Source organism: Saccopteryx leptura, chromosome 3 (assembly GCF_036850995.1).
Source record: "Saccopteryx leptura isolate mSacLep1 chromosome 3, mSacLep1_pri_phased_curated, whole genome shotgun sequence".
Taxonomy (NCBI): Eukaryota; Metazoa; Chordata; class Mammalia; order Chiroptera; family Emballonuridae; genus Saccopteryx; species Saccopteryx leptura.
This window is the reverse complement of record NC_089505.1, coordinates 84,628,805-84,654,338: the sequence shown is the minus strand read 5'-3', so window position 1 is coordinate 84,654,338 and position 25,534 is coordinate 84,628,805. Positions and strand designations below refer to the sequence as shown.

General features: G+C 56.4%; 4 protein-coding genes across 11 annotated transcripts in view; 2 read left to right on the top strand and 2 right to left on the bottom strand.

The window, feature by feature from the left end:
* The window catches only part of PLCH2 (phospholipase C eta 2), a 63,879-nt gene extending 63,635 nt beyond the window's left edge, over positions 1-244 (bottom strand). For 2 of the 4 annotated variants that reach the window (XM_066374837.1, XM_066374844.1), the window contains exon 1: positions 142-244. The gene's annotated coding sequence lies outside the window, so the exon portion shown is untranslated. Of the gene's footprint in view, positions 1-126 lie in introns of all 4 variants that reach the window. The other 2 variants (XM_066374838.1, XM_066374839.1) reach the window with 2 other exon arrangements.
* Positions 245-6,136: 5,892 nt separating this feature from the next.
* Positions 6,137-12,602, top strand: PEX10 (peroxisomal biogenesis factor 10). 2 transcript variants are annotated; one of them, XM_066374833.1, is made up of 6 exons: positions 6,137-6,270; positions 7,140-7,220; positions 7,683-8,089; positions 9,327-9,502; positions 9,621-9,756; positions 10,850-12,602. In XM_066374833.1, exons 1-6 carry the CDS (start codon positions 6,159-6,161, stop codon positions 10,916-10,918), a joined length of 981 nt encoding a protein of 326 aa, XP_066230930.1. In that variant the 5' UTR covers positions 6,137-6,158; the 3' UTR covers positions 10,919-12,602. The 2 variants fall into 2 exon arrangements, with proteins under 2 accessions (XP_066230930.1, XP_066230928.1); XM_066374831.1 differs by lacking the exon at positions 6,137-6,270 and adding an exon at positions 6,277-6,612.
* Positions 12,603-12,791: 189 nt separating this feature from the next.
* On the bottom strand, positions 12,792-22,841 carry RER1 (retention in endoplasmic reticulum sorting receptor 1). Of its 2 annotated transcripts, none has more exons than XM_066374834.1 (7): positions 22,693-22,841; positions 19,611-19,698; positions 18,394-18,498; positions 16,588-16,687; positions 14,946-15,024; positions 13,826-13,961; positions 12,792-13,394 (listed from the first exon to the last, which is right to left on the bottom strand). In XM_066374834.1, exons 2-7 carry the CDS (start codon positions 19,689-19,691, stop codon positions 13,305-13,307), a joined length of 591 nt encoding a protein of 196 aa, XP_066230931.1. In that variant the 5' UTR covers positions 19,692-19,698; positions 22,693-22,841; the 3' UTR covers positions 12,792-13,304. The 2 variants fall into 2 exon arrangements, with proteins under 2 accessions (XP_066230931.1, XP_066230932.1); XM_066374835.1 differs by lacking the exon at positions 22,693-22,841 and adding an exon at positions 21,977-22,115.
* Positions 22,842-22,934: 93 nt separating this feature from the next.
* MORN1 (MORN repeat containing 1) overlaps positions 22,935-25,534 on the top strand; it is a 41,336-nt gene continuing 38,736 nt past the window's right edge. For 2 of the 3 annotated variants that reach the window (XM_066374830.1, XM_066374829.1), the window contains exons 1-4: positions 22,935-23,288; positions 24,159-24,230; positions 24,580-24,678; positions 25,175-25,285. In XM_066374830.1, coding sequence (XP_066230927.1) covers positions 23,108-23,288; positions 24,159-24,230; positions 24,580-24,678; positions 25,175-25,285 — 463 coding nt within the window. In that variant the 5' untranslated portion in view covers positions 22,935-23,107. The remainder of the gene's footprint in view (positions 23,289-24,158; positions 24,231-24,579; positions 24,679-25,174; positions 25,286-25,534) is intronic. The other variant, XM_066374828.1, reaches the window with a different exon arrangement.

The window sequence follows — 25,534 nt, the reverse complement described above, 5'->3', positions numbered from 1 at the left end:
AGGGTGTGGCCACCAGGACCAGTGGCTCATCCTCCAGAGGCGAGGCCTCGCCCGCCCAGGCCCGGCTGCACCTGCCCCAGCCCTCCACACCCGCCCTCCTCTCCTGGATGCTCCTTGCTGACTGACCCTCCCTAGCCTCACCCACAGCTGTGGGGTCTTCCGGCCCAGGCTTTTTCCAGGGCCAATGCTGGCTCCACCACCCGCCGTCCCAGCCTGACACCGCCGGGTTCCCGGGCGGCACTGCGGCTTCCTGGTGCAGTGGGAGCCCCGGAGCCGTGTCCAGACATGTCTGCTGAGCGCAGCCCAGGCGTGGGGCTCTGGCTGGGCTGGCACAGGCGAACCTAATTAGGCAAGAGCAGCACACCACAAGCCAAGGCGAGGCCGCCAGGGACCATGAGGTCAGCCATTGGCCTGGGCTCAGCTACACTGTGCTGCAGGCATCCATGAGCCCCTCGCCGCTGTCCCTGCTCCTCAAGCCATACCGGGCCCTGCCCAGTGCCTCTCACTTCCAGCCACACCAGGCCCCTATAGCTTCTGGGGCGGTGGGCTGCAACAGGGTGGGTGACCACGTGGGGTGGGGCCGTAGCTGACCAGGCTGCAGGTCTGTTCCTAGCTAGGTTCGATCCTTCTCTCGCTGGCTGACCCCCCAGGAGCCCAAGCCTCCAGGCAAAGGAGGGGGCACCTGCTGTCTCCTGCCTCTGGCCTCTGCTCAGACCCCGTCCCAGATGCCAAAGTCAAGCCATGGGAACTAGCCACTGCCCACATGTGACCGCTCATGGATGGCATCATTCAGTGCCAGGCGGGGCCAGGCAGGTGGGGCAGGACAGAGAGGTCCACTTGACCCATTTGCCCAGCAGCCAGTCCCATCTCATCAGGACACATGACCAGAGAGGCCAGAGGGTGGCCCAGCCCATGAAAGCCAGCCCAGCAGATCTGCTTCCATAAAATGACCAGCTCTCCACCCTCAAAGCCCCCAGGATGAAGCATCTGCCATCTGGCAGCCCTGTTAGTCCATCCTATTCTGCCCTTCTTGCTGCCCTTGCCTGTGGGGAGAGCCCACTGTACCCTCAAGGCCCTTTTCCTGCCCTGGAGGACATACTAGCTGCTTCCAACACCTAGCCAAGTTCCACGGAGTGGCCGCTCGCTGCAAGAGCACCAGAGGAGCCCCCTCTGCTAGGCCCCTCTGCAGGCCTTGACCTGCTCCCGGACGTCCTCTCCTCTTGCCCCCACCTTCTCTGTGGGCGCCCAGGAAACGGGAGGCTGCCACACCCACCTCTGGCATCCCCGGGCTCTGGAATACCCAGGCTCCAGCCTCTGGAGGAGTGAATGTTGGGGTGGGGTGTCCTCTCCCTCCCAGCCCCCACGAGCCACCCAGACCATAAAAACCCTACTCTCCGAAGGGTGAAACAGGCCCAGAGTGGGTAAGACTGCCCCCACACACACACACACACATGCACACCAACCCAGGTGGTGCAGCTGTGCCAGAACATGGCCAGCTCTCGCCAAAACTCCGCCTGACTCTCCCTAGACCCACTGACCAGTATCCCCCTAGGGTCCACCTCGGGGTTGGAGGCCTGGCCGGAGACTCAGAGGGCTGACACTGCCTGTCTCTCAGCCTCTTTCCTGTGCTGGGGCCCAGCAGCCAGGATCCCTGGCCCCACACAACCCCTCCATCTTCCCCAGGGCTGCCTGAGGAATCTCCTCTCCAGGTGGCCCCGCACTACTGGAGCGTAGTCTGCAGGTGGGAGTGGGATCCAAGGTGGAGGGATCCTGGTGACAGGGAGGCAGGTCAGGGCAGCCCTGTGGCCAGTGGGTGAGTGGAGCTTTACCCTCTCCTGGGACCCGCCAGCTGCCCAGAGCTCCTGCCCCTTCTACCCCAGACCAGAGGTGGCTTAAGGTTGGTTGAGGCCCCAGGCACAGAAGAAAATATTGGGCCCCTTAAAAAAAATAAGAGAGAGCCTGACCTGTGGTGGTGCAGTGGATAAAGCATCGACCTGGAATGCTGAGGTTGCCGGTTCAAAACCCTGGGCTTGCCTGGTCAAGGCTCATATAGCTGTTGATGCTTCCTGCTCCTCCCCTTGTTCTAGCTTTCTTCTCTCTTTCTCTCTCTCTCTCCAATGAAAATGGATAAATAAAACATCTTTAAAAAAAAAATAGACCTATTCTTTAAAAAAAAAAAAGTGAGAGACAGGAAAAATAAAAATACACGTAAACCATAGTTTTAAATAAATAAAAAATATTATGTACTATTCATGTTAACATTGCCTAAATGAAACCAAACTTGGTGTCATTAGAAAAAAGTATAAAATTGGGGTTTTGTGGGGCCCTCCAGAAGTCAGAGCCCAAGGCATGAGCCCAGTACACCCGCCATTAAATCCGCCTCCGCCCCAGACTTAGTGGACGAGAAGGCAAAGAATAAAGGCTGGCCATGGGGCCACCACCCCACACTGGCCGATCTGGGCCTGACTGCCCACACTGGCCCCAGGCTGTGGCGGTGGGGGTGGGGAGGATGTGGGGCCGTGGCTGGGCTCACCAGGGGTAGATGGCAGTGACCAGGTGATGTGGCACACGTCTGGGTCCACAGGCTGGCCCCACAGAGCATAAACCACGTGCAGGGACAAGAGGGAAGGGCTTTTGTTGAGGGCAAGTCCCAGATAAGAGTGGGTCATTTAGCCAGGGCACACGTGTTTATGTGTGGCCTGGGACCCAGAGCACTGCTCTGGAGAGAAAGACCCTCCAGGCCCCAGGGAATGGGGCAGATGTCAGGGCCACTTTGTCAGGCAGGAGGTGCTGGAGGCCCCCGGGGTTAGGGGACACACGTGGCATGGTACTCAGCATTCGGAGCGTGAAGAGAAAGGGGCTCCCGTGGAAAAGAACACACTTGGACAGCATTGCGCCATGTGAGGAACTCAGAGACCAGCATGAGGTGCACAGCCCCTTTTCCCCTAGATTGTCACACTAAAAAATGACATAGCCATCGCAACAACCCTCCATCAGAATGCCCTGTCTTAAACTGTAAATATATAAGTCGCCTAACAGTTACACCTTAATTGGTCATGTCGCATAATGAGGTCACGTCTGACTGGTTCATTCTTGGTACCCATAATCCTTGCATACAAGTATATCATAGGCACCTGATTTTTCTTTTTTTAAAAGTCACCCTGAAGCAAAAAGGGTAGGTAATTACTTTTTTATTTTTTAATCAAGCACCATTATTTTTTGTCAGATCAGCAAAAACTCGATTTTTTGGTGTGCTGCAGAATTTCAGTCATTAGCATCTGTGTGTCACGAGATGAAAAAGGTTGAAAACTGCTGCCTTAAGCGTTTTCACCCCAGCCTTCCTCAGGAAGACTGCTGACCTGTTGGCAAGGTGACCCCTGTCCCACAGACCCCTGTCCCACCATCTCTGCGCTGCCTCTCAAGAGACTTCCTGCCGGGAACCTCACTTCTTCCTCAGTCCTCCAAAACCACCAGGTCTTATTTCTGAAACCTGCGACCCTGTTGTCCCTGCCCCTGACATACACACCTCTTTCTCCTTTGTCCAAAAATGTCTGTGTGTCCAACGCTGCCTCACTTGCTTTGGCATCTTCATGGTTATGTGAATTCCCCCTGCATACGTATTATAATTTTGATTTTCTCCTGTTAATCTGTCTCTGTCCGTCAGCTAGAACCCAGAAGGTGGGAGGAAAAGTGCTCATTTTTTTAGCTCTCACACAGGGTGAGCAGTCACAAGGGGCGTGCACCCCCACTGGCAAGAGCCCTCGTCTCCCCTCTCCCCACCCCCAGTCCATCCCAGAATCCTGGGACTTGAGAACACTGTAGCCCAGGGGTCCCCAAACTACGGCCCCACGGGGCCCCCCGCCGCACTTCCGGAAGGGGCACTTCTTTCATTGGTGGTCAGTGAGAGGAGCATAGTTCTCATTGAAATACTGGTCAGTTTGTTGATTTAAATTTACTTGTTCTTTATTTTAAATATTGGATTTGTTCCTGTTTTGTTTTTTTACTTTTAAAATAAGATATGTGCAGTGTGCATAGGGATTTGTTCATAGTTTTTTTTATAGTCCGGCCCTCCAACAGTCTGAGGGAGAGTTAACTGGCCCCCTTGTGTAAAAAGTTTGGGGACCCTTGCTGTAGCCCATGGGGCTTCGGTTCAGTTCGTAGCCCCCAGGGAACATGAGAGCTGATTTATTGACCAGAAAGGCTTCCTGTCTGTAACTCCCACCCGGACTTTTCTCTTTAAACACACTGTCAGTCACTCCCCTCAGCCGCGTCCCTCTACTTTTACACTGAGGCTCGGTGGGCGGTCACTCAGCTTCCTCATTGGTTCAGATTCAAGTTCCCACTTGGAGGTGTTAACTCACTCCCAGATCCCTTAAAATTCTACCTGCTGACCTGGTAAGAGCAGATGAGCCGATGGCGACACCTGCTGGCCGTTCTGGAGTCTGACCATCCAAACCCTGGAGCACCAGAGGCACCCCAGCAAAAGGCAGCTACAAAACACCAGTAAAAAAACTGAGGAGATCTGAACCGGGGTGGATCCGAGGGCCCACCTCCAAAGAACAAGGCACTCGGGACATTGATTCTGGCCTTGCCCTGAACTGGTGGGCCAACCAGCTAGTGAAGGATGGTGCCCAGGGCAGGTGCGGCCCTCTCAGCCGTGACCCTGAGGAAGGGAGCACAACCAACTCTAAGTCCTACTTGGTGCCAAAGAACACTGTGCCCGTCTGCGCAAACCCAAAGGCCTGGGTGCCACTGAATCCAAGGAGGAGCATTACATGGCAGTTGGTGAGAAAATTGTGACGTGGGTCATACCTTTTGCCCTGTGTACCCTCCCCACTACCACCAAGGATCTGCTTCAGGCTGCTAACCAACGCAGCAGGCAGCCTCCAGGAAATGGGGTATACAGGCAGGGGCTCAGCTCCCAAGGGGCACAGGGGTAGAAGTGACTTCAAGACCACCCAGGTCATGGCCCCTACCCTCTCATCAGGGCCTGCTTGGCCAGTGGGGCCCCCACCAGCTCTGAGCCAGTCTCCATGGCCTGGCTGCTGCCTGGTTCCATTTCAGGGCTGGGCCAGGCTGGAGACCTTCCCACAACTGAGCCTCCGGTTATTGGATATCAGAGCAGAGGTGAGGCCAAGAGCTGCTGGTCCTTCCCCATGTCCTCCTGGCCCAGGTCCATGGGGTCTTGTGGCTCCCTAGGCCCCCCTGGGCTAAGCCCCATCCACTTTGTTTCAAGCAAGTCTGGGTCTCTCCTGACTGCCAACAGGGCAGGGTGCTTCTCCACTGGCAGGCTGCGCTGGGGTCACATAAGTCTGTCTGGAGAGCCCCCCTGCCCTCCCTCCACCAGGCAGCTGGGGCACAGATGCAGATTTGATCTGCTCCGGGACTCAAACTGTCCCCCATACATCACCCCTTCTCTCACTTTCCATCCCCGGTGCCTCTCCCAACCAGTGGTTCAAGTCCAGCTGTGGCCTGAGGCTGAGCATTGGGCTCTCCCAGCTCTGTCTCCTTTGGTGTGTGGCCTTGACAAGTCCCCTAGGCCTAATGGGTCCCTCTTCTGTGACAAAGTTGCTGGGAGGGGTCATGGGTCTGTGCTTGCGGAACTGGTGCGGGCAGACTGGTGGGTGAGTGGAGGTGCCTGTCTTGTAACCATGGCCGTGGTTCACATGATTCTGAGCCCTGACCCCCATCCTAGGTCCCCAGACATCTCTGGTGAGGCCACTGGGAAGGAGAGCTCCAGCCCACAGGAGGCTCCCGGTGAAGTCCGTTTGGATCAGAACGCGAGGTGGGTGACAAGAGCCCCACTGAGAGCAACGCAGAGAGGAGCCTGGCCTGGAGGGGGTGGGTGCACCCACCTCAGTCCCCTGGGCTCCCAGCCGGCTCCGAGGGTCAGAGGGCGGGCCGTGAGGTGACCTTCCCTCACGGGGGGTCAGCACCACCTCTGGCTTTGATGCCCCGCTCGCAGAACCTGGGCCGGTCCCACGCTCCGCTCGCCAGGAAGCAGCCAGACCAGCTTTGGGAGCCAGAAACCCCACCTCTTAGTCCCGCCCCGCCCAATCCGAGCCCGCGGGTCGTGACGTATAAGGTGTGCGTCGCCCGCGCATCCATGACGTCATCAGACACCGCCAGTGTGGGCGGGGACATTGGTCCCTGCGGCCATGGCTCCCGCGGCTGCCAGCCCCCCAGAGGTGGTGCGCGCGGCTCAAAAGGACGACTACTACCGCGGCGGGCTGCGGAGCGCGGCGGGCAGCGCCCTGCACAGCCTGGCGGGTGAGGCTGCGCGCGGGGCCCGGTCGCGGTGAGGCCCAGGGTGGGCGCTCCGGCCTCGCCCGCGGATGAGCGCTGGAGGCCGCTGCTGGCAGTGCGGCCCGTGGGTAGTTCTGGGCACCGCGCCGCCGGGCGCACGGACGAGCCCCCTACACCCGCCCATCTCAGCTCTCTGCCGCAACTCGGCCAGGCCTTTTGCATCCACCGAGACCTGCGCTAAAGGGAGAAGCGAGTGCCGCGGGCGCCCCAGCTGCCGGGCCGGGCCGGGTATTGAGAGAGGGGTGACAGTGAGGAGCGTGGGGAAGCCTCCCTACGGCAGTCGAAGCAGCGCGGGGCCGGAACACGGTCAGAACAAGCAGTGTATCTATTTGTATGACAAAACACTTTTGACTTAGGGTCAGGCGTTTCTGTCCGTGCTTTAAGAAATAATAACTCATTGAATCCTCAAAACAGCCCTACAGGGTCGGACTTGTCATGCTCAGTCTCACAGATCGGGAAATTGGGGTTCTTGAGAGAATGGGGAACTTGCCCGAGGTCAGAGCCAGCAGGGTGGGGAGCTGGGTTGGGATGCTGCTGGTCAGTGGTCTCCCTTGTGCTCCCAGTCACTCTACCATAGTCCGTCCTTGTGGGCCCTTCTGGGCACTAGGACACTTACCCAAGTGAGTCTAGGAGGGGGAGATGGGCTACAGGTGGGCAGGTACTCAGGAAACTCAAGTGGCCTGGGTGCAGATAGAGCAGCAGAGTGGGCGGCATCAGAGGCCAGGGGAGAGAGGACAGTGCGTTTAGGACCGAGGGCTGGGGACTGGGCTGGGCTGGGCTTAGGCAGCAGGAGGACCCCACCCCCACAGTAATAAGGCTGGTTTTGCTCTCAGGCGCGAAAAAATGGCTGGAGTGGAGGAAGGAGCTCGAGCTGCTGTCGGATATAGCCTACTTTTGTCTCACCACACTTGCAGGTACCACCCCCCTCCCTGTGGGATCTTGGGACTGAGGGGCCCACAACACATGCCAACCCCAGAGGACAGGAGGGGAGCTGACAGCAAAATGAGAAGCTGCTGGAGGTGCTTCGCAGTGTCTCTGAAGCTGGCCTGGGTACAGCCTCAGGGAAGGAGAGGACCCCAAGACCCTCCCCTAGAGGCAAGGCGAGGCCCTTAACCCCAGCCAGGATCACAGGAAGCTCTGATCTTTGTTCACCTGTCATGTTTGTGTCCTCCTTTCGTCCTTCTAGTGTCCTCAGGGACCTTTGTCCTGGACCTTGCCCCCAGTGCCACTGAGACTGTTTCTCCATGGCTGAACCCTATAGTCCAAGAGGGACCCTGGCAGTGGGCCTTGGCCAAGCGTCATCTTTTAGAAGGCAGGGACTTAGTTGAGGACAAAGTCTGCCTCAGCCTCTCATGTGGGTATTCCCCCGCCCCTAGGCTACCAGACCCTCGGGGAGGAGTACGTCGGGGTCATCCAAGTGGACCCATCCCAGAGCCGAGTACCCTCGAGGCTGCGCCGTGGTGTGCTGGTTGCACTGCACACTGTCCTGCCCTACTTGCTGGATAAGGCCCTGCTCCACCTGGAGCATGAGCTGCAGGCTGATGGCAACAGTGCCCGGCCCTCGCAGGGCAACCTGGCACCCAGCATGCGAGGCCGGTCGAGAATCAGGCGCTGGGTGCGCCGGCAGGTGGCTGCACTCACGGAGCAGCAGAGGAAGGCACTGCTGCGGGCCACACTCCTGTTCAGACAGGGCCTGGGCTGCCTGCAGCGGCTCCACATCGCCTGGTTTTACATTCACGGCGCCTTCTACCACCTGGCCAAGAGGCTCACAGGAGTCACCTATGTAAGTGCAGGTGTCTCTCCATCCTGGTCCATCTGCATAGAGCTGGCTCGCCAGTGCCAAAGTCCTCAACTGGGTGTTGTCAGTTCACATCTTGCCAAAAGAAAAAACCCCAAAGAAGCTCAGTTTCCACAAACCCTGAAAGTAGGGTGAGTCTGTCTTCTGCAGCTAACATGTGCAAGCCACCATGGGACCACCCCTTCCAGACTGTCCTGACGGAAGGTCAAGTGTAGGGACATCTTTCTGACGGTGACTCCACAGAGACCACGTGAGCCCCACTGCTGCCAGCACACCCCGAGTCTTCTCTGGTCTGCACCCACCCGCTCTTGGGGACAAGCACTCACACCCTTCTGTCCTGGTTTGCTTGCTCCCAGTTACACAGAAAGCTGCCCTCCAGCCGGCCCACCCACCGGAGGGTCTCTAGGCTTGCTCTGCTCTCCTGGGTTGCTCTCAGATTCATGCTCCCTTTAAGAAAGCCCCCTCCCCCCTCTTCGCTTCTCTCAGCAGCGTGGTCCTGATGCCTATGCCCGCCCCGTCAGTCCACTTGGTCCTCAACCTGCTTGCTGTCCCTCAGTGTGTTGCTGAGCTGCTGTAACACAGGGAAGGACCAGGCTCAGCCCATAGGGTTTTTCCTTGTTCCGGGGTGTTCAGAGTGCCATTGGCTCTTCTTTGTACAAGCAGCCAGGTCTGGTTGGCCTGCTGACTTGGCCAAGGGAAGGGAGACAGGAAGTGGACATGGCCAGAAGTTGCTGCACCCGTCGCTAGCTGCAGGAGAGGCTGACACACAGTGCCGCCTAAAGGCAGGGAGCTTCTGTTCCTGTGACGGTTGGCAGGGTCTGCCCTCTCTGCCCCACTGAGTGCTCCCTCTCAGGCTTCTCTGCAGGTTCTTTTTCTCTCTGAGATGAGGGTCCCTGGAGGTCCCCCACTCCTGAATTCTCACCTGCAGCCAGAGAGATCTGCACACTTTCAGCTCCATGCTCAACTTCCTGGTTCAGTGCATCGCTCCTGTTGGGAGTGAGGTCTGAGCTGTCCAACAGCATCCCCCAACTGCCTGTCCACCCGGTGCTCTGACCCTGGAAGGCTTGCCTTCCCTCCTTAGCTGAGAGGTCCCATGGTCATTCTCTGTCTCCCCTGTGCACCGGGAGGGCAGGGCACAGGAGTCCTGGGGTAAGCTAGCCTCCAGGCTGTTCATTCTTTGTGCCCGCTGATCATGTGACTGTCCCTTGGTGGTCCTCAACAGCTCCGCATCCACCACCTGCCTGCAGAGGATCTGAGGGCTCGCGCAAGCTACAGGCTGCTAGGACTCATCTCCCTGCTGCACCTGGCCCTGTCCGTGGGCCTGCAGCTCTACAGCTTCCGGCAGAGGCAGCGTGCCCGGCGGGAGTGGAAGCTGCACCGCTGCCTGTCTCACCGCAGGTGCGTGGGGTTGGCACCAGGGCACAGGGTCTCCACACAGGCAGGCAGCCAGCCTGTGGGGGCTGAGCACACCTGCACTCAGCAAGGACTCTAAGGCTCCATCCTCTCCACCCCATAGGAGCCACGTGGAAGAGAGAGCGGTGTCCAGAAACGCCCTGTGCACCCTGTGCCTGGAGGAACGCAGGCACTCGACAGCCACGCCCTGCGGCCACCTGTTCTGCTGGGAGTGCATCACCCAGTGGTGTGACACCAAGGTCGGTCAGCAGCCGCGGTTTTGACGCACAGGCTCTGGGCAGGGGTGCAAGGACAGCCCAGGTGGTTGCCAGTCAGCAGCCTGCCTCCAAAACCTTTCGGTGGTGGTGGTGGGCAGGCATCTTTAAAAGCCCCCAGGTAAGCCAGGTACAGGGCCGAATCGGGAGTCAAGGCCCCACAGTTGCCATGTGGACGCTTTGCCGAAAGCCAACTAGAGCAGCCCCAGCATCTGTAAACATCATTCCTGTGAGGCCATGGTGGGCGAAGTCTGCCCCTGCGCCATGTGTGGGAAGCCAGCCCTGCCCACACGTGCTGGACCTTTTTCACACAGACAGGTACCCACTATGACTAGTCATGTGGGAGTCCCCAGGACAGAACCACCTGCCCTGCCCTGCCCTGGCCTTTTGAGACCTCAGGGCACAGGTGTGTACTGTGCCAGTGGTCAGCACTGAATGCCTCTCATCGCTCATTGGGACTCCAGGGAGGGTCCCGTTCCTGGAACCCCACACACCTTTACTAGCAAGCTCGGCTCAAATCCAGCTGCTCTGGGGCCAAGCGGAGAGCGGGAGGGCTACCCAGCTGAGGCAAGTAAACAAAGGAAATGACACTTACCTTGTTTATCTGTGCACAGGCTGCTCAGGGTGTGACCCCAGTGGGTACCTGGCAGACTAGCAGCCAACCTTCTAAGACTAGAGGGAACATGACCTGGTTTTAGGCCAAGTGGTCCTTAAGGGCAAAACCCCGGGCCCAAGAAAATGAGACGGGATTGGCACGTCTATCCCAGAACCTCCCAGGAGGCTCAGGCAGCCAGTCACCCACCAGCCGTGAGGCTCCGTGGGTATCTCAACACAGCTGTCAGTGGTGACTGAGCCCTCAGCCATCCCAAGTCACCCCATGGATGGGCTGGCCAGCCCCTCAGCCGAGTCCCTGCTCTACCCAGGGTTAAGGCCTTGCAATCAGGTTTGCAGCTCCTGAAAAAACAGACTCGTTTTCCATTGACCTGAGGACACCTCGTGTTACTGGAGGTGCCAGTGGGGGCAGGCTGCAGTGGTCTTACTGGGACACAGCCCATGTGACCTCTCTCTTCCCCCACAGACGGAGTGTCCCCTGTGCAGGGAGAAGTTCCCTCCCCAGAAGCTCGTCTACCTGCGGCATTTCCGATGACTGAGGACGGAGGAACCCAGGGGTTACCTAGCATCAGGAAAAAACTTTGATTCTTAAAGATTACTTGCACAGAAATCATAAAATCCTCTAATTTTCTATTCCGGTCACATTAGATACTGTGCCACCAGCTCAGAAGGAAGACCAGCTGGACAGCTGGTCCAAGGCCTCCAAGGCCAGGTTGGGGTGGTGGCTCCACCCAGTGCAGTTACCCCTGGGCCTGCGGCAGTGACAAGACATGGCCAGGGCCCAGTGGTGCCCCCTGCAGTACAACTCAGTCTCTTGTGCAGGAAGTTCTTTCACTCGCTGGGACCAAATTCTAGGTTCCCTCCCTTCCCCAAATCATCCATTTTGAGAACTGATTTCAGAAACAGTCTGGGACATACTGCGTTTCTATGATGAAAAAAGGAGCCAACATCTGGTGGACAATAAGGGTTTGCCCTGAAAGAGCAAATGTGGAGTGAGCAGAGGCTCACTGCTTTCGGGGTGTGGTCAGTCCTCCAGCCCACCACCCACAAACCTTGCCGGTCACCAGAACTGGCTGAGTGGCCAGGCACATCTATTCACAGTAGAAACTAAGACGCTCTACCCCTAAAGTGTCCAATTAATGCACAGTGTGCCTTTTAATGCACATCGAGTTTGCTTCCCATTTAGAAAGTGGAAGTCTGCGTCCTGGGCCTTACAGATGCTAGGGGGAGGGGTCTCCTCCCACTCAGGGCTCCTGGGGGGGCAGAACCAGCTTGGGTGACAAGTTGTTTTCCTGACACCTAAGCCACAAAGCACCTCTCAGAGGCTGACAGGTGGGACAGCTGTCACCTCTATACCCAGCCTACTTCCCTCTACTTTTTTGTCATTTTCAAGTTTTTAAAACTGTATTTCACATGTACCAGAGACAGGACTTTGCTGCAGGCCTCGTTAAGAGATGAATTCTACAGAAGTGCCGGTCTGTTGAGAACACCCTAAGGGTGAAGGGACAACCACGTCACAGGCTGAGGAAGCATGCTCTCGCCTCACCGGGACCTCGTCCCATGTAACATCCCTGCTGGGAAGAGGCCTGCGCTGGCCACTTCTCAGTGTGACGTAGCTGTCATCCAGCGACAGAGACACCACCGTGACAGTGGGCAAGACTGAGAAGCAGGCCCCCAGATGAGGAGGGGTCTAGACCTGGCCACCGGTCCCGAAAGCCTTTACGTGTGCTCTGACCCAGTGCACCCAACCTCCGGTCATGTCAGGCCTGAGCATTTACTAGGAAAGTATTATGAAGTGTGAAGAGCTGCTACAGCTTGAACACCTCGACTGCTGTAGTTTCATGAAGGCCGACTTGGAACGTCATCTGAATGGAAAGTAAATACACCTCCAGGTGGACAAAGGTCTAAATGGCCTCTTAGAAGCAAGAGGAGCTCAACTTCAGATATGTAAAAATTGGCAAGAGACTATCAACACCGTAACCACATTTGAGGTCTAAACCCTAATGGTGGGGAACAGTGCTCAGTCACGAGTCTGAATGCCCAGACCCGGAGGAAAGACGGACTCCTGCATCAGCCTCTGCCCCAGGGAAACCCATGGTCCCTTTCTGTCCTGCTGCTCTTGGTAGTGGTTCCCCCACTGGGGTGTTTCTGATAAAGACTACGTGAGAAAGGGGACACTGTCTTTAATAAAGTTTGAATTAAAAAGTCAGTAAAAGATTTATGAGTGTTTTTATCACATCAAAAAGTCAACATGCAGGTGGAGCTGTGTTCCCAGGGAAGTGGAGGGCCGAGCAGACCCACAGAACTGGGCGCTCGCCTGCCGCTGCTGGGGCAGGGCCGCTGCAGGAAACAAATTTAAATTAATCAGAACTCTTTACGTATGAAAGAACTTTGTCCAAATAATCTCAAACAATTAAAATATAATATATATTTATAATTCCAGGCCCCCAAAGCAATCACGGTAGTGAGAACAGAGTTTCCAGTCATGACAGAGGCCGACAGAGACACCTCCACTGAGGTGAAGAGGGGCGCGGGGACTGGCTTCACTGGGGAAAGCCTTCCAACGCCGAGTTCCTTCCAGCAGGGGACTCCGGGCGGCCTCATCCTCCAGCTGGGCGGCAGGACCACGGCGTCCTCCGGAAGGTCCTTCCGTGACCCCCCAGACCCCCTCGACCGTCCGCCCAGCCTATGACTTACTAATTCTGTCCTTTTAAACACCCGATGTCACTGAAAAATAAATCAATGCAATTCCGTTTAAATGCCAGTTTGTCGAGAACCTGGTACCAGTTACAATAATTGAAGCTCCTTTTTAAAAAGAAAATCCGACTCCCTCGTCATCAACTACTTTATGTGAGGAGAGAAGGCGCCGTTACAGTGGCTCAGACCCGCCTTGGGCTCCGAGGGGCGGAGGGGCGGCCCGTCTAACTCGCGAACGTCTTGCCCATGTCCTCCTTCCCCTTGTACGTCCTCTTGCCGTGCGTGAACGGGATGTACCGGTACTTGATCATGTGCTGGGGACAAACAGACACACACACATCGGCCGTGAGACTGTGGCTCCAGCAGCAGCTTCTAGACCCATGCCACACTGCCCACTGGGCAGGCTGAACCTGGGGAAACACCTCGAGTCTAGGCAAGGTCCCAGGAGCAGGACGGGCTGGAACACGGGGTGCTCTGACGAGCGGCAGGGTCAGGTCTGGCCAGGCCTGTTTTCGGGTAACGTGGGCATAACCCACTGTCACCTTTTGGCAGGTCCTGACTAACAGACCCACAGAACACCATGCTCAGGAGGAGGGAGCAGCCTAGGGCCTTTCTTAAGCAGCCCCCCAGAGCTGTCCCCCAGTCCCGCTCCCCACCCAGGCCCGCACAGAGTTTCCAGCCTCCCCAAGTGCAGGCGTGAAGGCCTGCGCCGCGGTACCAGGCACCACAGTGCTGCCGGGCTCACCTTGATCTGCCTCTTCATCGTGATGCAGAAGAGCATGATGAAGTACATGACCAGGATGGGCCAGAACACCGGCACGTTGAATGCCTCAAAGAAGGTGCAGACCATGGCCACCAGAATGCCCTTGGTGGCCGCATGCCTTGAAGGAAGGAGGGAAAGTGAGTGCGCCTCTCCTGAGTGGTGTGGCTCTGCATCCACGCCAAGGTGATGCGCCATGGAAACCAAAGTGCGGCTCAAAGTGTCCTTCCCAAACCACACGCAGCTAAGACAGCGGGTAACAGTGCTGACGCCACTCCACTGAGGGACGACCGAGAGCCAGGCAACGCCCAGGCTCCCAGCATGCAGGGTCCAGCCCCTCGGGTCACACCCCACTGAGGACCCTCCTCGGTGCACCCCTCCCTACAGAGAAAGGCCAGCTTCCTTGGGGCTCCCAGGCCCCACTCCCAGCACTTCATGCTGGGACACTGGGTGCCCAGACTTGCCAAGGGCCGGCCAAGTCCCACACATGTACCCAGAGTCGAGTCAAGACGTAGCAGCTCGTCCCTTTCCATTTTTTGATCCAAATACCAGACAAATGGGGTCACCTCTGCCCACCTGTCACACTTTCATCACAGCACAGAGGTCGCCTCCCCCCAGGGGCTCTGGGGACCAGCACCACACTTCCCACGACAGCAGCCGTCCCCAAGTGGCCCCACCCTGGACAGCCAGCCCTGCATCTGTCAGACACCCTGCACAGACAAGCTGGTCCCTGTGCCTCTGCCGGAAGGGGCGCCATGCGTGGAGCAGGGCAGAGACTAGACTGTCACAAAGCCTGTCCCTTGCGAGACAAGTCTGCAACGTGCACAGGAGACTCCACCTGAAAGCAACCTCTTCTTTGCCAGCTTCAGAGAGCCTTGGCACTAACTAGCAGCTAGGAGAAGCCACTGGCCAGGGCTTCTCAGAGGCCTGTGGCCCACCATGCCAGCGAACACAGAACTCATATTTTGGGCGAACAAATGTTCAAAACAAAGACAATAAAACTCACTTCTTTAAAAAGTCTGACTGGCAGCTAACTAGAACCAAACGGGACTACTGTCAGTCTTATTAACCACACTCAAGGGTAAGTCTTTAGGAATTAACTCACCAAAACTTAAACTCGGGAAGCCTTCGGATGAACGGCCGGAACTCCTCGTTCTGTTTGGTGGGTAGTGAGGGGCCGTCATCTGAAAGGCAGAACATCAATCAGAAAAAGTGCACGTCTCGCCTCTTCATTTCCATGACAACACTGATATGTTTCTCCCTGACGCTCCTGAAGACAAAGATGAAAGGGGACTTTTCGCTGACTTAGAAATCAAGTCACTACTTCAGAAAACTCGTATTAGAATTTTTTTAGTAAAATGTGTATTTTTTTTATTTTTTACAGAGACAGAGAGTCAGAGAGAGGGATAGATAGGGACAGACAGGAATGGAGAGAGATGAGAAGCATCAATCATCAGTTTTTCGTTGCGACACCTTAGTTGTTCATTGATTGCTTTCTCATATGTGCCTTGACCACGGGCCTTCAGCAGACCAAGTGACCCCTTGCTCGAGCCAGCGACCTTGGGTCCAAGCTGGTGAGCTTTGCTCAAACCAGATGAGCCCATGCTCAAGCTGGCAACCTCGGGGTCTTGAACCTGGGTCCTCCGCATCCCGGTCTGACGCTCTATCCACTGCGCCACCGTCTGGTCAGGCAAAAACGTGTATGATTTTTTTAATGATTGCGCTTTACTAATTTTATGATTGCTTACAAATCCAACTACACGAGTTACACTCAGGAGCACACCAACCGCACCACAAAGGAGCGGAAGGAAAAGAGAGGGTCAGTGCACGCGAGCGGAATGCCTGCGCAGCCTTAGTGTGCTCCTGGCCGTGGCCACCAGGACACGTGCCTCCCATTAGAGAAACTGAGGTTACAGAAAAGGCCTTGTAGTGACTTCCTAATTCCCCCAAATGGCAACATTTCATGCAAGGGTTGTACTTCCTTTAATGTTTTGAAAACCTCAGGCTGCTGGTCACCACTGGGACAGGGCAGGGAAAATGCCCAGCACTCAGAAAGTGTGTCTCACCCTCAGAGAGAGCCTTCTATGGGCAGGAGCTGCAATCGGGGTTTTCCAACAGGGCCACAGAGGTGCTGCCACCAGTGACATGTCTGTTCATGCACCTCCCACCCTGCCCCTGCCTGGGTGGCCTGTCAGACGTGGACTTAGACCCCCACCTGCCTAGGTATGGCCAGGAACAGTGTGAGCCGAGACCCTGTCAACCAGTCGCCCTGGGAAGTCAGAGCACCACCCTCCGTGAAGCCACCATCAGCGCCCAGGGTCCTCAGTGGCCTCCGTCAGTCCCAGCAAGCTGCCCACTGGCTACGTGAGAAGAGGACCTAACTGACGAGTGTGGAGACGACTCCAAGACAGGCTGGTGGTTCAGGAAGGGGCACATCAGGGGGAACCCAGGTCTACTCCACTGCTCCACCCACTCTGCATGTGACCTTGACAACTTCCAGTTTCCTCATCTGCACAGCAGGGATGACATAAGGAACACCCACCTCCCACGTTGTTCAGCGTTTAATAAGTTATTCTACACACAAATTTATCATAATCACTGACATTCTAGGTACATCTGAAACCCCAGGAGAACAGCCTCTCCCAGTCGGGATTTTAGATGTTCTAGAGAAAATGGACCAACCCTGTGAAGTACACAAAATCACAGCTCTCCCCAAACCAAAAACAAGTGGACAGTTGTTCCCCTACCTGAATCTTCCATTAAGGAAGGGTCCACTTTTGGAGAGAGGAAAGCTATGAAAAGGTTCAGGTGGTAGATTCCCAAGGCATAGGTCACGATGTACCAGCCCTGCAAGAGAGGGAAGCAAGGTCAGCAGCGCCTCGAATGCCCGGCACCAGACCAAGCCCTGTGCTGACCACAGAACCTGTCCAGCACGGGACCAAGCCCTGTGCTGACCATCAGAACCTGCCCGGCACGGAACCAAACCCTGTGACGACCATCAGAACCTGCAGGCGCATGTGCACTAAACGGAAGAGCAGACACACAGCAGAAAGTCACGACAAGGGACAGCATAGTGCAGTTGAGCACCCATGGGAGTTTTCTCAAACTGCTTTGTGGGTCTTCACAGTGGACAAGCCATGGGGGCAGGGGATCTAGTTAGATGCACAGACTACCTGAAGACACCAGCTCCCACCAGGACTACAGCAAAGAGGGGGGTGTTCCTCAAAGCTGCATGCCCAGGCCCGGGCCGGCTAAATTGGAACACACTGCCCAATATATTCTGGCTGACACCCGACTGAGCCTCAGACCTGAGACCACACATTCTGCAGGAGTTGCTGTCATTTCTTCCAGAAGAAACCCAGAACCGGAAAATCAGGAAATAAAGAATGAGGTTAAAAATGTTCTGGAGCCCAACCTTCTCAGGAGACGTGGAGGAGGAGGAGCCTGCACGCGTGAACTCACCTGCGCCTGAACTGCTTTTCAAAAGCCCTAACATTTCCAAGTCAGAACGCGAAAACTGCATGTGACAGTGAGTTTCCTGCTGCAGCTCCACTCCGCGGGGCAGGTCCAGCCTGCGGGTGCCACCTCAGGTGCAGGTGGAGCAGTCACAGTGCCCACCTGGTTCTCTAAGCTGAGCTTCCTGGCTCAGTTTTTCCATTAGAGAATGGACCAAGTTCCAACTTAAAAACAACAACTAAAACCAGTGACAGTAAACTCAACATGAACTGTGGACATGCTGCAGACCGAGTCCTGCCACCCTGACCCACCGCCCGACGGAGCCACATGAGGGTTACTAGGAGGGATGAGACATCTAGCAATAACATCCAAGGCATGTTTCTACATTCAGTTTAAGTGAGGACACAGTTGTGGACACATCGTGGTGTCCAGTAAGTAAATGTACCATTGATGGACCGTGTCCTCCTTGATCCTGAGCAATACGTGGGAGGTGTTTGCATGAATGAGCAAACACCTTCCCAGCTCCAGAGGAAAAACCCCAGACGGGGCCTGACCCTGGGCACAGGAAATGACCTCCTCTCACGAGAACCTGTTCCCAAGAATCAGGTGGTCGCTGGAGAGCAAGCACACACCGAGGGCCAGGTCAGAGGGGCGGCACCTGGGCCACTGGGCTGGAGAAGAGCCCCTCATCACAAGCCCCTCCAGCCACAGCCTCACATTCAGGGGAAGACCCACACTCTCCTCCTCAGCCTTGCACAGGTACGGCTCCCACTGCTAAGCCCTCAGGAGCCACCGCCCATGGCACCCAGGGGATGAGGTGGCTGGTCCAGAAGGTTACCGCCCTGCCCCGTCTCAGTTCGGACACCCCAAGGCCCAGGCCGTGTGGAGACTCCCCTGGGAACAGCACGGCAGGTTCAGGAGGAACTATAAACGATCCGACTTGAAAACATGCTCACAGACATTGTTCTTATGTTTGGTGCTTAACTGGACTTAAGAGACTATTTCCCTCACCACAAACCCACTAATCCAGAGACAGAAAAAAACTAACACATTCGAAGACCGTGGAGGCAGCTGCGCCTTGCCCCAGCTGCACCTACCTGCAGCAGGTAGACCCGGATCATGTAGATGAAGCTCAGGCCCAGCGTTACCACCCATCGCACAGCTGTGTACGGGGTCGACTTGTCCAGCCAGGACTGATAGAGCTACAAAGACAAGAGTTTGTGTGCATCACACAGACCCGCAACGCCACCCGCAAAGTGTACCTTCCCCCAGGAACCTGTTTCAGGCCGCGTATCACTGCGCAACGCAGTGACGACAGCCAACCCCAAATCTACCTGCAATAATTCCTGAGGTAGGTCCAATGCCTAGGAAAAAACACTATGAAGAATCTTTCACAGCAAACAGTCCTATCGCATCAACCTGAGCCAGCACCAGCGACCTGACTTCAGCCCAAGGACTGCCCCGAGGCAGGAGAATGCACACCTTGGAGTTGCCACCTACATGCAGGACTCAGCCCACTTCCTGGTGGAGCCTTCCTGATCCCCGCAGTGTGGAGAGTTACCAGGGGGCACCACAACAGCTGTGAAGTGTGCTGTGGGACTCCTGAGTTTTACACGTACCCACGCACGTGTGTACATGGGCACACACATAATCAGTTTATGTGTCATCCAACTTATTTTTGAAATTGTTTAACTTTTAACTATAAAAATTTTTAACCAGTCATAAAAGTAGAGAAAACATGAGCCCAGACATACTCATCACCCAGCTTTAATAATTAACAAGGTTTTTTTTACTTTAAAAATTGGTATAGTACTCTATGCAACTGTTCACTAAGCTAGACCCCTTCCCCTAAGACTGAAACTCACACTCAGTGTCTGACTACCGTTTGATTTGCTGTGGCCGCTGCAGGCCTTGCCACAGCCCACAGGCCAGGTCCAACCACCGTGTCTAGACCTGGGCAAGAGGGGCCACATGGATATGGACATGAGTGGCCAGGACAGGACAGCAAGATTAGAGTAGAAGCTGCCACCATGTCGGTGTTGCTTGGGAGTTAAGAACGGTTTCATATCATTAAAGGTTGTATACACCCAGAAAACAAAGTGTGGTGGAAGGAAAAGGCCCCAAGGCCTAACCCCTCTGTCCGACCCCTCGCAGAACACACCACATGCTCCCGGAAGGGAAAGCCGTTCCTGAAAGCGTGAACGTAAAGCTCCACGCCTTATAGGAACATGGGCACACGCAGGCCCTGCGGAAACGTCCTGGGTCAACAGTTTCTTGTCCAAACATTTGCACAGTGCATCTACTGAAAACCAACCTGTCCAAGTCGTGTGAAGAATCTGTACACAACAGAAGGCTTCCCATGGACGGAGTCTCCAACACTGTCACCTTCAGACATTCTGTAACTGAGACAAACACAAAATACTTCTGAGTTAGAAAGTAGTCAAGGATTTGACCCCTGTCCACCAATACTATCAATATCAAGCAGATTTTCTCAGCACTCAGCATTTCGCCCACACCATCTTCTTCCAAGTGACTTTACTGTAAGTTGTCCTGTAAAAGGAAACAGGCAGGCGACATGCTTTGGTGGACAGCCAGAAAGGCACGTGACATGCAAAGCAACACCAAGGGGACTTTCATTTCTGCTACATCACCTGGATCGCACCCCTCTCGCTGGTCCCCAGGAACTTCCTGCTGCCTCTGGAGTCCTGTGGACAGTTTTATGTCCACCTCCCTTGGGCCGGTCCACAGCATGGGTTGCCGTGCCCACACTTGCCCCAACTCCTTAGACTCGCCTCTCTAGCACCTCCTCCTGTCACTTCTCTAGCCCAGCCCTAGTCACTGCCCAGGCTGCTCTCCACGGCACCAGCGGCCAGCCAGGCAGCTCCTGGTCCTTGCAGGGCCACATCCTCCACTCCACCAAGGGGAAAACGTCACATCTGACTCCCAGGCAGTCAGCTGTCTGTGCCCCAGTTCCTTATCGTAAGTGGAGGTAATCCTATCTGTTCATGACTATTTCAACATGTTGTTGTGATTCCCCAAGGAATTAACCTGTGAGAACCCAGATAACCCAGTGAAGGGGGAATCATCACCCCCATTTTACTAGGGAGGATCGAATCTTAAATAGATCGAGCCACTTGTCCAAAGTCAGAGGGACCTCCCCCAACTAAGCAGGCCACTGCCTGGTCTGCAGAATGAGAAGGAGGCTGAGGACTGAGGTGCTTGCAGTCCCTAAACTGCTGCCATGGCTAGGGCTGTTTCCAAAGGCCCCGGGCCGTCCAGCCACAAGGCCCTGGCTTCCTCACCTAGAAAATGGTATTCAATGACAGCAGCCCTTCCCACTCAAACAGAAAAAGGGCTCACAGCATCTGGGGGGACCCTGTGCCCTCCTGTTCACGTGGGGCAGAATCTGCCCCACTCTGCCAGAGCCCACACTCCCAATCCCGTCTAAGCTGCAAGCCCTCAGGACGCCCTCTTTTTGAAATGGAGGTCAGCAGGCTGCTGGTATGGTCCTGGGTCTCAAGTGGAAATACTTCCCAATTACAACTTCAATACGAAAATAACCTGAGCAGTCCCATTATGCCACATCACCGAGTCTGCATGGCTCCATGACACCACTTCCTGAGGCTGCCGTGTGCACGGGCAGAGTTCTAGGAAGTGTCAAGGAGGAGACCGAGAATGCCCTTTGCTCCCATGGAGGTGTGTAAGACAAAGACGAAGGACTGGACAGAGCAGGATGTGGTTCCCGGTTCTCCCGTCTTTACATCCTACTGTGGAGAATTGTTTCAAAAAGAGCTAAGTTAGAACTCATGACCAAGCATGGCCAGCCACCCAATACAGGCAAAGCCCTGCCGGCAGAAGCTACTTGTTCATCTCACAGTTCCTTACAGATTTTCCCCCATTTTATGTTTTTATGACCAAGGTGTTAACCATTAAAACGTTCACCATTTACTTGAAGTGAGGCAATAAGAGCGATGCTAAGGAGAGACACATAACTGTCCCTTTAAAGCAGGGGCTCAGGTAGAAACAACCTCAGACAGTTTCTGTACACCAAACACCACCCTGCGTCTTGAGCAAGTGCACCGTCAACAAAAACATCCACATGTGGACTTTGGAGTCAAACAGGCAACTTTCAGCGTCTGGTTCTGTCACTTCCTTGCAGAGGTGACCATTCCAGCTGACAGTCTGCAAGCAGGCACCAGCACCTCAGGGCCTCCTCCAGGGCTGTGGGGAGCCGCCCGCTGCCAGGCATCCTCCCTCCCACCCGCAGACTGGTCCTGCCTGTCCTGTCCTCTGCCCTCTGCTCAGACTGTCCTGCACCCAGGCCCTCGGCTCACAGCACCCTGTTTCTACTCTGTGTAATCACCTTTTTCTCATTTCTTTCTGGCTCACTTCTCCGTTTCCTCCTCTGCACTGCAGGATGCTTGAGGTGGACCTAGTCGGGTCGGTCCACTGCTGGGCCAGTCGCCCAGGACACGCTGTGAGACCAAGCCAGTGGTGGGTGACATCAGCTAAACTTGATCACTTTACTTTTTAGTCACAAAGAAGAGAGATCAGCTACCACGGTGAAATCGTGCATAGCCTGTCAGTGCCCACTTTCTGGAGGTCACCTCTTCCCCAAAGAGAGCAACAAACACAGGGTCCGTCCTCCGCCAGCCTGGCTCCCACTACCTTTCTGCTCACCTCCCTGTTCTCTCTTCCTCCTAGGCCCTGCGTGTTCCTGCGACGCTGTCAGCCTCTGGTGCTGTTCCCTCCGCCGAAATGCCCTTTCAGACCTCATTGGCTCATCTGGCACGGCCGCATTCCGCCAGCTCCTCCCTCCTCCAGGCGTGACCATCCTGGAGGTGCTCACCTGGCCCGCACCACGCTGCACCTGAGCGCGGTCACCGCCTGCGCTCGGCGGGAACGAGCCCCAGCCCCTAAGCACCCTCTCCTCCACGAGGTCCCCCCAGGACACTTCTGCGCGGCGACACTTCTGCGGCCGAACAGAACGCGCTTGCTCCGGGAAAACTTCCAGGGCCCCGTCCTGCACACACACGGAGGCCGACCGGAGGCGCTGCAGCCGAAGGTCTCCTGGAGAACCGGCGGCTCTGTGGCCCAAGTGTGCGCTGTTTCCAACATGTCACCTCGAGCTACCAGACTGTACCCTACGGACAAGCCCCGGACGCCAGCGAGGAAACGGAGAGGGCAGCGGCCGTGCCCACACCACCCGGCCAGGGCAGACGGCCCCTCCCAGACAGGCGCGCAACGGGACAGGCGGGGCCGATCACACCGCCGACTCTGCGGGGCCCGACTCGGCCCCGCCTATCCCGGCCCGAGTCCGCCGCGCGTCCCGGAGCCCCAGACACCCGCCGGCCCCTTCCTGTCCCGGCCTCCGTTCTCCCGCCGCCCGCCGGTACCTCGCGGCTCTGCAACGGCCGAGCGCGGTCTCCGACGGCCGCGGGAAGGAAGACGCGGGCAGGGGCCGCGCCGACGCTTCTCTCGGTCCGGGAAGGGGCAGCCGAGCACTTCCGCTCCGTACTGCGCGGCGCCGCCTCCGGCCCTCCAAGATGGACGCCGGGGCGGAGCCGAAAGCCTCCAACCATTTCCGCTTCCGGGGCGGGCGCTCCCCCTCGGCGGAAATGACGTAAGCGACGGAAATGCGCCGGCCGCGCAGGCGCAGGCGCAGACTTGTCCTTTGGCTCCGGGCTCGGACGGCGCCGCTCCAGAACTTGTTATCGCCCAAGGACTGACCCCCGTGGCCACGCCCTCAGCGACCAACGAGCCAATGGAGGGGGGCTTTAGTGGTTGCCAAGGGAAAGCTCGAGCGGCAAGATGGCTGCCGCCAGTCAAGGAAGCCGGAGCTTGCAGCGCCTGAAGCGTCGTGACCCGCCGGGGCGGCCGCCACAGGACGGTAATGGCTGCAGGCCCGGGCCGGGCCACAGGGACTCTGTTCTGAGTAGGAGGGAGGCGGGCAGGGACCCCCGCCGCCGGAGCCCTCGTGTCCTCTGGCCCTGTAAGGGACCGCGCCTCCACGTGTGCTGGTGTCCCGCGGAGAGGGTGGGGGGTCCGGGCACTGGAGACCGAGCCGGGAGTAACCCAAGCCTGAACGCGCGGTTCAGAGGTTTGACAAGAGCGGTTCTTAAGACTTGCAGAGGCCGCACGATTTGGGTCAGATATGCCCCATGTCAGTCATGCGGCCGGCATATTAATAAATCTTTTAATTAAAAAAGAAAAGTTGCGGAAAAGGGGCTGGAGTGACCTCCCAGTCCATGCCACTCTCTCTGGGTGGAACTTGACCCTCGTTTCTGGCAGATGCAGGAGTCTAGGAACGCCCACACTTCCCCAGAACCGCCCCTCCCAACTTGTACATCGTAAATGAGGGTGCTGCTGGGGACCGTGCGCTTAGCAGCAGAGTGGCGAGGATTTGTCCGGAGCAGCCTGGAGGTCACCGGAGGGGCACCGCAGAGAAGCCGCAGGGCCAGCTCTTTCCCACACTGCCCTCACCTTCCTCTGGCTAATGAGACTCAGCTCAAAAGCCCTCTGGGGGAGGCTCCCGACCCTCCCACAAACCAGCGTACCGCTGCCGCACCAGGGTCCCTGAAGGCCCTCCCACTGGGCCTGCCTTTTTGCACGGAGTAGGTGCTCATGCTGTTTGCTGCATAAGCGAATGAAGTAGGTGGATGGACAGAAAACAGGAAAAGTCCTGACCCCCAGACTAAAGCTTCCGTCGCATTGTTGAGGGATTCACAGGAGGTGACGTGCCCAGACACCCTGAGAGCTCCCTTAGCGCCCCAGACTGTCCCCACCTGAGCGTTTGTTGTTGGTCATCAGCCAAGTAGCCTGTGTCATGTGCTCACCTGTGCGCCTTCTTTTCAATGTTCAGGTTACGGTGTCTACACATACCCGAATTCTTTCTTTCGATATGAAGGGGAATGGAAAGGAGGGAAGACTCATGGTAAGAAACATCTGTGTTCCTCCTTTTTGAAACGCGTCGTTTGGTGTCACTCTGTATTCACAGACTCTCTACTTCTGCCCTTGCACTGACGGGTGAGGTGACTGGAGTGTCCCCGCTGAGGAGGTGTAAGGGATGGGGCCTCCTCGGCACTTTTGATGGCTCTGCAGTTACTCTAGCCAAGACAGCAGAGTGCTCAGTCTTGTGTCAAAACGTTTTCCTTATCAGTGTGTATGCGTGTGAGTTTGCAGAGTGCACATGCTGGATGTGAGAAGGAGCTGTGCATGTGCGGGCACCAGTGGTCGCTCCTGACTACTGTCTGACAATGTTGCATCTCGGTTTCTCTCACCAGGCCGTGGTAAGCTGCTGTTCAAGGATGGAAGTTATTACGAAGGCGAGTTTGTGAACGGGGAGATCATGGGAGAAGGCTGCCGTCTCTGGGCCACAACAGGTTAGCTCTGGAGACCCGGGGTGACGTGCTGACTCCTTTCTTGTAAACCATCTCCCTTCTGGATGTGGAAGGCACTTCTCTCTGTAAAGTGGGGACCCTGGTTTCCCTGAGGGGTCTCGTAAGAGCACGTGCCAGCCTGTAGCAAGGTGATGGTGTGCTGCCCACAGCTTGGCCAGGGGCTGTCTCCAGACCCTCAGACCCTCACAGGCAAGCATAGTGGTCAGTTTTCAGTGGAGAGAAGGCTCACCCCGTAGATCTGGGCACATCAGTGCTCACCAAGAGTCAGTGTGTGATAGACTCTTCAGGAACTGGGAGGGCAGGTCCAGACCCACCTGGTCCTATGTTCCCTCAACAACCAGAGTCAGTAATAAAATAAAGAGATCCTCTTGTCTATTATAAAATGACCCTGCAGCCACCATTGCTCAGAGGATGATCGGGAGACACTGGAACAGCTCTGGCCCTAAACGCTCGTTCTCCCCCTCCTTAACCACCCCAGGGAACATCTATTCCGGCCAATTTGTTTGGGGAGAGCCTCAAGGTTATGGCGTCATGAAGTACAAAGCCGGGGGATTTTACGAAGGGGAGCTGTCCCACGGTGTGAGAGAAGGTCTGATGTCCACTGGAACTCAGGGAGTGTTCGCCATGTCCAAGCACCCCTACCCAGCTTTTGGATTCATTGGGCTGGGTGGGCTCCCAGGGTCCTGAGCTTGACCAGGGAGCCTGGTGTCCCCTGAGGTCCAGGAACCCAGCCCCAGCATGACAGTGGAGGTGGGAGGTGAGAGTCCAGTCCTCTTTGGCTCCAGCTGTGTCTCAACTGTGTGACAACTCACCCCACACCTAGTGGCTCCAAACAACC